General features: G+C 39.5%; 1 protein-coding gene across 1 annotated transcript in view; it reads left to right on the top strand.

Annotated features, from left to right (window-relative positions):
• Nucleotides 1-570: 570 nt before the first annotated feature.
• The window catches only part of LOC112259131 (single-minded homolog 2-like), a 28,532-nt gene continuing 19,534 nt past the window's right edge, over nt 571-9,568 (top strand). The window contains exon 1 of the mRNA XM_042327851.1: nt 571-2,100. Coding sequence (XP_042183785.1) covers nt 1,926-2,100 — 175 coding nt within the window. The 5' untranslated portion in view covers nt 571-1,925. The remainder of the gene's footprint in view (nt 2,101-9,568) is intronic.

Genomic DNA, 9,568 nt, shown 5'->3' with positions numbered 1-9,568 from the left:
TCATTCTCAAGATAGAACATTGGTAATAGTCAGTGACACATATCATAGCTAAGCAGGGCTGATCTTGGGTACAACCCTGGATGCGAGACCAAAGGGTAGCAGTTGATATATTTACTATCCAGTAAGATGCGCTACCCAGCCTATATATATATAAAACAATATATAGTGGGTATAACATTTAAGATCTGACGTTGTTCTAAAGATACAAATTCAATATAGTTTATACACGGGTTGTCTTTGTTGAAATGTGGTTACCATGATGACATGATCCTGTGTATGAGGTTTCACCCTCAAAACAACAGTTTACCTTTATTACTTTTTTCAAATTCAATGTATTTTCAATGTAGATTCCACATCACAATATTTTGAGAAATTACGTTGAAACAACGTTGACTCATCCAGTTTGTGCCCAGGAGCCTACATGTGACCAGATGAATTAGGAGGAGACATGCAGTCTATTGTCATGTAGTCAGCCCCACACTAGAGTTGATATAGTATTATTATTTTTTTGTACAATTTATTTGCACTGAAGCTACCTTGCTTTGATCCAGGCGGTAGAGATTCCGTGATGTAACTGTGCCCTCTTGCCTGCGCACCGCCCCTCTCCCTCAGTCCGCATTTGGTTCTGCAAAAGGAATTGACGGGTGCTGTTTGGAAAATCGGTCTGTCTTTAAGGATTACTGAAGCCAAAAAACGAGACTTCTTGAAGACGAAAAGGTTGCTTTATTATTCCTAGCACTGTCTGAGACAACTTCGCATGCTCTCCATTGGTAGCCTAGTTATGTATCCTTATCCTGGCTTTGAAATAAGGAAATGGAGAACTCAGTTGATGTCTTCCTGAGTCGATTAAACAAGGTGGACATTACATGGGAAGGACATATAGTCGTTATTCACTAATCATCATAACTGCAGTGTCCGTGCGTCATCGAAGACAGGTTTCTGGTGGTTATGGCAGCAAACACTCTGGAATGAAGTGTGAAAAATAACATTCCAGGCGCAGGTAACTTCAAATTGATATGCTGTAAAACATCTACATCATGGATGTCTTTAAAGGTGTCTTGGGCATGGATGTTGTAATTATTCGACAAGTTGAATAGTTGGATCGCCTACACATTGCCATTACGCACGAATATTTTCGCGTCCAATTCTTTACAAACGTTAACAGTATGCTATAGTGTTTATATGGGTTTGTTTTCGTTAATGAAAAGATTAAAATGAGCCTTTTATTTACGCAAATGAATAGGCCTACACCTTCGCATCGATGAGGTATAGCGAATCCAACCAAATCGTCTTTTGATGGTGTGCCTGAACTTGAGAGGTTTTCTGATACTTCAAGGGAGTCTTTTCTGTTTAAACGGAGCGTTCATCCGTGTGATATTTGACAGTCTACATATTCCGGAGTTTACTTGCTCAGTAGAGAGCAACCTGTTTCTCATGCCACCACTTGGAGACTGAAGGGAGCCTACCCAAGATTTGTCCTCACAGACTCTTTTGAATGAAAAGTAGCCTAGTCGAAGAAAAAGCTTTTCAAATGATTACAGGGCTCTGGTAACTTTAACGTTGTTTACCACCTAAATTGTGTTATGTACAGGCGTCGGAAAGCAATGTTTTGGAGACCAACATTTCGAACATTCAATACATATCAACATGTAGGCTAAATGGTTGTAATATTTAATTGGAATTAATTACATGCTACAGGTTGTTTTTAGTGAACATGCAAGTTTCTGCAATCTATAAGGAGACAGGAGAGTGCTTATTTTTCACTAGATCGTTCAAGAAATTGTAAAAAATATGTTACAATATCGTTATGATGTAATTGGTAAGTGCATTTTCTGATTCAAAGATAAAAAGGACAAATCTACGTTTTGAGGGCGAAGAGGAAGGTGTTCTGTGTTGCAACAGGCATTAATTTACAGCAGTCAGAGATGAAGGAAAAGTCCAAGAATGCGGCGAAGACGAGACGAGAGAAAGAAAATGGAGAATTTTATGAACTGGCGAAATTACTGCCTTTACCTTCAGCCATCACCTCACAACTGGATAAGGCTTCAATAATTCGGCTGACAACCAGTTACTTGAAGATGAGAGCCGTGTTTCCGGATGGTAAGTTATGCTACCACTATCAATTATGATTAATCATAATTAGGCCTATGTCTTCAGGAGAAGAGGCACATGTTAGGTTTTAAAACATAATATTAGTCTTTGTATTATACTTTTAACAAATACATATTAGAAATGGCCAGAAAATATAAGAAAATGTATGCCTTGTCATTGTGTTAATTTTCGGGGTCATGTAGGTTCCCATTGTCACTTCCCCTAGTTAATGTTTCTATGGACAGTTAGAGTGATTTGTCGGAAATGAATCTCCAGTAGAATTTGCCAATTCTAAATATCTAAAAGATATGCATCCCACTGAGCACAGACATCTAGTTCAACGTCTAGTTGTGATTTACATTTGGATGAGTTGTCAACTAATGTGAATTCAATGTGAAATCAAAAAAATGTCAACATGTTAATGGCTTTATATTAAATGTTGGGTACCCAATTACGACATTCCTTTACATTGATTACTTTTCGCAAATCCAACCAATTTTCCATTTTGATTCAACTTCATCACATATATTTTTTTTGGCCAGGAAACAGCGTTGATTCACCCAGTGTTTGCCCAGTGGGATATGACCATGCATGCCTAAAAGTGCCTTTATAATTGTCACCAACTTTCCTCTTTCCCACCTGGTCATACAATTTTTTTTTAAATACTCATTTTACAAGTTTATAACTTCACATTAATAATGTTTCACTGCTATACATGTGGCTCTAGATTAGGAGTTATAATAAATCATCCAATTATGGTCAATAAAAGGAACACTTCGACAGGCTAAACCTGAGGAAAACAGCCCTCTTCCTCCCTTAGAATTGATCTGTCATCACTCATAAAGTCACAGAAACCTTTAGGCACGGACTAAAAGGGCCACCCGTTAGTTCTGGATAATAGTAGCTAAATGTATGACCATTTCACCATTAAAATCTTGTGGAATCTATAAATAATTAACCTGTATAACAATATTACAAAAATAAAAAGTGTAATCCTACATCTATTATAGTCTTGATCATATTTAATTATAGTAATCAAAAATGTGATTGATGTAATTTCAAATATTTGGAAATCAATTAAACTAATATTCTCTAAAATGATTAGGACAATTCGTTGTTTTTTTATGGAGCAAAATCAGACACTACCCTAAAACAACTAAATAGCATTACTATTGTAATTTAAAATAAACGCAACTTCCATGACAAAACAGAAATGGATTTATGAACTAATTAATAAGCTAAGAACCTACTTCGAGAAAATGATTATGCTGCCTCTTTCAAAAGTACAGACCATAGGCCTCCGTTTTAAATTACATTAACTTACAGGTGAAATATTATTTAAGCACTCCAAGTTATAGCAAATATGATTAGATAGGATTGTTTCATCTTAATTACAATGTTTCACGCGAAATATAGGCCTTCGTTTTAATTAACTGTAGAAATTAACAGTCACTTCAAATTAATAAATAGGCCAAGGCTAGGCCAAACTACAGTCTGCCGTAACATTTTTGTTTTTACTTTCTCGTTTGACATATTGATTATTCTAACATCAGACGTATTGAATATTTTTTGGGGTTTACATGTAATTCACGACATCCTGGCACTGAGAGAGATGTGACCTCCGTCCAACGAGTCTATTAATGGCCACTGTCCCTCACATTGTCAAATGTGTAGGCTTATTTTGCAAGTAACCATTGCTTGACTTGGGGATGACCTCATCGGAGCTGAGTACCGGCACCATCATTTTCTACTGGTTGAGCGAGCTCCTGTTCCGATTCTAGAATAGTAAATCAAAAGTATTGTGGGGCACCTGCACCTAAATATAAACAGTAGGCCTACCGGAACCCAAATTGAGTACCAGCACCTATTTCAGTCCAAGTCAAGCACTGCAAATAACTATTCTGGTGATTCAGAAACTTGGACCCGAGGGAGATTTCAATATGATGTGCAAAAGTTTGTGAAATATAGGCCTATCACCTCACGCAAATTATGCATGTTTATCTCGTGCATTCCATGTGCAAAGAGTGCAAATTACGCAAATATAGGCCTAATTTATTTTAGTTTGAGGCAGTTCTTTAAAAAGAGTAATAAATAAGCAAACACATTTTTTCACACCACCTCAAATTGCTTCCATTTTTGCCTATAGCGGGGTGCAAGTGCAACGTCTGTTGCAGCCACTTACGTGATTTGGGTCTACAGATCCGTAAAAGGCCTGTCCTGCACAGCACCTAATCCCTAATCCCGTCTATCAAACCAAGACACAGGGAATTAAATGGATATTGATGGTGAAAAGTATGAAAATATAAGAGTTAAAACTGTGACCTATTAACCCTGAATGTTTGTCCAAAACATATTGTGCAATAGCCACTATTTTGCATATTTTCCCCAGTTTTGCAACTCAGTCAAATCAAAGCAGTCAAAGCAAAGTTAAATTGAGAAAATGTAGGGTGCTCAATGCTCATATGTTTTTCTGAGAACCCAGACTATACAGTGCATTTGGAAAGTATTCAGACCCCTTGACTTTTTCATCATTTTATTACATTACAGCCTTATTCTTTAATGGATTAAATATTTTTTTCCCCTCATCAATCTACTCACAATACCCCATAATAATGAAGAAGCAAAAACAGATTTTTAGAAATGTTTGCAAGTCCATTTTTTTAAACTACTGAAATATCACATTTACATAAGTATTAAGACCCTTTACTCAGTCATTTGTTGAAGCACCTTTGGCAGCAATTACAGCCCTGAGTCTTCTTGGGTATTATGCTACAAGTTTGGCACACCTGTATTTGGGGAGTTTCTCCCATGCTTCTCGGCAAATCCTATTTTCAGGTCTCTCCAGAGATGTTTGATTGGGTTCAAGTCTGGGCTCTGGCTGGACCACTCAAGGACATTCATAGACTTGTCCTGAAGCCACTCATGCGTTGTCTTGGCTGTGTGCTTAGCATAGTTGTCCTGTTGGAAGGTCTGAGGTCCTGAGCACTCAGGAGCATGTTTTCATCAAGGATCTCTCTGTACTTTGCTCCGTTCATCTATTCCTTGATCCTGAGTCTCCCAGTCCCTGCCACTGAAAAACATCCTCACAGCATGATGCTGCCACCACCATGCTTCACCGTAGGGATTCCTCCAGACATGACGCTTGGCATTCAGGCCAAAGAATTCAATCTCGGTTTCATCAGACCAGAAAATCTTGTTTCTCATAGTCTGAGAGCCCTTTAGGTGCCTTTTGGTAAACTCCAAGCTGGCTGTCATGTGCCTTTTACTGAGGAGAGGCTCCCGTCTGGCCACTCTACCATAAAGGCCTGATTGGTGGAGTGCTGCAGACATGGTTGTTGGTTGCCTCCCTGACAAAGGCCTCTTCTCCCCCGATTGCTCAGTTTGGCTGGGCGGCCAGCTCTAGGAAGAGTCTTGGTGTTTCCAAACTTCTTCCATTTAAGAATGATGGAGGCCACTGTGTTCTTGGGGACCTTCAATGCCGCAGAGATTTTTTGGTACCCTTCCCCAGATCTGTGCATCGACACAATCCTATCTCGGAGCTCTACAGACAATTCCGTAGACCTCATGGTTTGGTTTTTGCTCTGACATGCACTGTCAAATGTGGGACCTCATATAGACAGATGTGTGCCTTTCCAAATCATGTCCAATCAATTGAATTTACCACAGATGGACTCCAATCAAGTTGTAGAAACATCTCAAGGATGATCAATGGAAGTAGGATGCACCGGAGCTCAATTCCAGGTCTTATAGTGAAGGATCTGAATACTTATGTAAATAAGTTATTTCTGTTTTGAATTTTTTATACATTTGCGAACATTTCTAAAAACCTGGTTTCACTTTGTCATTATTGTAAGTAGATTGATGAGGAAATTGTTTTATTGAATCCATTTTAGAATAACGCTGTAACGTAACAAAATTTGGAAAAAGTGAAGGGGTTTGAATACATTCTGAATACACTGTATATGAAATAAGTGACACTGGCCATTGAGTTCACAGCATTTGACAAATTCCACCCTTCTACAAATTAATAAGATGGACAACCTGGCATGCTAATGTTCAACTTCATCACACATCATAATACATTTCAAGTTTAGGTTTTATATTTTCAGATGACAGTTGTGACATTTCTGTGAATGTAACACTTTCTTTTAAAACATGTTTCACATGTTTATTTTTCTTTTCTTTTTTTCTTGTGATTTTTTCAAGTCTTAATTTGCAAACCGAGTTATTGATTATAAACACACAAAGGTCCCACTGAGCACACCATGTCATTTCAATGTGGATATTTGGGAAATATTTGGTTGAGATGTTGATCAATGAGATTAAAACCTAAATTCACTCAAATATTCACCACTCAAAAAGAAAGCCAAAAGTTAGTTACATTTGCAATGTGTTATCATTATGTTTCAACCATCTAAAAGCACAACCAAATTCCAATTCATTGATGTGTTATTCTGGTCACGATTTACATAGCTAGTTTGTTAGCTAAGCAAGCCACTTGTAGCTAGACAGTAACTCCTCTAGTATGTGTTGATGTCATTTCACAGGATTTGTTTTTGGTTACAGTTTAAAGCCGTAACTTTGAGTTTTTGCCGAAAGTCGATCTTTAAAGTAACTGTCCAGTGTTTCCAGATTTGTATGAAATATGACCTTTGATACATTACAATATGAGTGGAATAGTTTTCCTTCCAAAAATGGCAATTAAAGTGTGTTGAAAAGCAGCTTCTCTGTGTTGGAATGGTGTGGGTGTATACCAGTCATTTAAAATATTAATGCCAGCTCATTACCTCTAGGAGGAAATAGCAAGCATTTTTTAAATGATCTGTTTGAGATACAAGCTTGAAGTGGGGTTTTTGAAGTGTTTTTTTTTCTTCAATTAATGCTTTGGTCACAGAAATGAGTATAGGATGAGTCAACAACGTCATTTGGGTATAAGTTAACAATATATTAACTTTTTAAAGTTATATTTTCACTGGACAGTTACTTTAAAACTGCAACATTTTCTCTCAGCCTCATGGAAAAATGTGAATAATAGCATGAGATGAGCTATAAAACAGCACACTTGTCTTCCTGCCCCATGGCAAAATGTGTAGAATTGCAGGAAATTAGCTTTAAAATGGCAACATTTTCTCTCAGACTCATGACAAAATTTGTAAAATAGCATTATAAAACTGCACTTTATAAAACTGTAAAATGTGTTGAAATGCAGGAAGTTAGCTTATGTAAATGTGATATTTAATATTTTTTCTTAAAACTGTTTTAGCTTTGTCATTATGGAGTATTGTGAGTAGATTGACGAGTGAAAACATCAGTTTAATCAATTTTAGAATAAGGCTGTAACGTTACAAAATGTGGAAAAAGTCAAGGGGTCTGAATACTTTCCAAATGCACTGAATATGATAAGAAGAAATGTATAGTTACAGTAACCTCAAAATATGGCCATGGATGTGTTACTCATTTAAAGGGATACTTCAGGATTTGGGTTTATCAAATCAAATCAAATTTTATTTGTCACATACACATGGTTAGCAGATGTTAATGCGAGTGTAGCGAAATGCTTGTGCTTCTAGTTCCGACAATGCAGTAATAACCAACAAGTAATCTAACTAACAATTCCAAAACTACTGTCTTATACACAGTGTAAGGGGATAAAGAATATGTACATAAGGATATATGAATGAGTGATGGTACAGAGCGGCATAAGCAAGATACAGTAGATGGTATCAAGTACAGTATATACATATGAGATGAGTATGTAAACAAAGTGGCACAGTTAAAGTGGCTAGTGATACATGTATTACATAAGGATGCAGTCGATGATATAGAGTACAGTATATACGTATGCATATGAGATGAATAATGTAGGGTATGTAAACATTATATAAGGTAGCATTGTTTAAAGTGGCTAGTGATATATTTACATCATTTCCCATCAATTCCCATTATTAAAGTGGCTGGAGTTGAGTCAGTGTCAGTGTCAGTGTGTTGGCAGCAGCCACTCAATGTTAGTGGTGGCTGTTTAACAGTCTGATGGCCTTGAGATAGAAGCTGTTTTTCAGTCTCTCGGTCCCAGCTTTGATGCATCTGTACTGACCTCGCCTTCTGGATGATAGCGGGGTGAACAGGCAGTGGCTCGGGTGGTTGATGTCCTTGATGATCTTTATGGCCTTCCTGTAACATCGGGTGGTGTAGGTGTCCTGGAGGGCAGGTAGTTTGCCCCCGGTGATGCGTTGTGCAGACCTCACTACCCTCTGGAGAGCCTTACGGTTGTGGGTGGAGCAGTTGCCGTACCAGGCGGTGATACAGCCCGCCAGGATGCTCTCGATTGTGCATCTGTAGAAGTTTGTGAATGCTTTTGGTGACAAGCCGAATTTCTTCAGCCTCCTGAGTTTGAAGAGGCGCTGCTGCGCCTTCTTCACGATGCTGTCTGTGTGAGTGGACCAATTCAGTTTGTCTGTGATGTGTATGCCGAGGAACTTAAAACTTGCTACCCTCTCCACTACTGTTCCATCGATGTGGATAGGGGGTGTTCCCTCTGCTGTTTCCTGAAGTCCACAATCATCTCCTTAGTTTTGTTGACGTTGAGTGTGAGGTTATTTTCCTGACACCACACTCCGAGGACCCTCACCTCCTCCCTGTAGGCCGTCTCGTCGTTGTTGGTAATCAAGCCTACCACTGTTGTGTCGTCCGCAAACTTGATGATTGAGTTGGAGGCATGCGTGGCCACGCAGTCGTGGGTGAACAGGGAGTACAGGAGAGGGCTCAGAACGCACCCTTGTGGGGCCCCAGTGTTGAGGATCAGCGGGGTGGAGATGTTGTTGCCTACCCTCACCACCTGGGGGCGGCCCGTCAGGAAGTCCAGTACCCAGTTGCACAGGGCGGGGTCGAGACCCAGGGTCTCGAGCTTGATGACGAGCTTGGAGGGTACTATGGTGTTGAATGCCGAGCTGTAGTCGATGAACAGCAATCTCACATAGGTATTCCTCTTGTCCAGATGGGTTAGGGCAGTGTGCAGTGTGGTTGAGATTGCATCGTCTGTGGACCTATTTGGGCGGTAAGCAAATTGGAGTGGGTCTAGGGTGTCAGGTAGGGTGGAGGTGATATGGTCCTTGACTAGTCTCTCAAAGCACTTCATGATGACGGAAGTGAGTGCTACGGGGCGGTAGTCGTTTAGCTCAGTTACCTTAGCTTTCTTGGGAACAGGAACAATGGTGGCCCTCTTGAAGCATGTGGGAACAGCAGACTGGTATAGGGATTGATTGAATAAGTCCGTAAACACACCGGCCAGCTGGTCTGCGCATGCTCTGAGGGCGCGGCTGGGGATGCCGTCTGGGCCTGCAGCCTTGCGAGGGTTAACACGTTTAAATGTCTTACTCACCTCGGCTGCAGTGAAGGAGAGTCCGCATGTTTTCATTGCAGGCCGTGTCAGTGGCACTGTATTGTCCTCAAAGCGGGCAAAAAGTTATTTAGTCTGCCT

This window comes from Oncorhynchus tshawytscha, linkage group LG09, assembly GCF_018296145.1.
Source record: "Oncorhynchus tshawytscha isolate Ot180627B linkage group LG09, Otsh_v2.0, whole genome shotgun sequence".
In the NCBI taxonomy this organism is placed as follows: Eukaryota; Metazoa; Chordata; class Actinopteri; order Salmoniformes; family Salmonidae; genus Oncorhynchus; species Oncorhynchus tshawytscha.
This window is presented reverse-complemented; position numbering and strand designations above follow the sequence as displayed.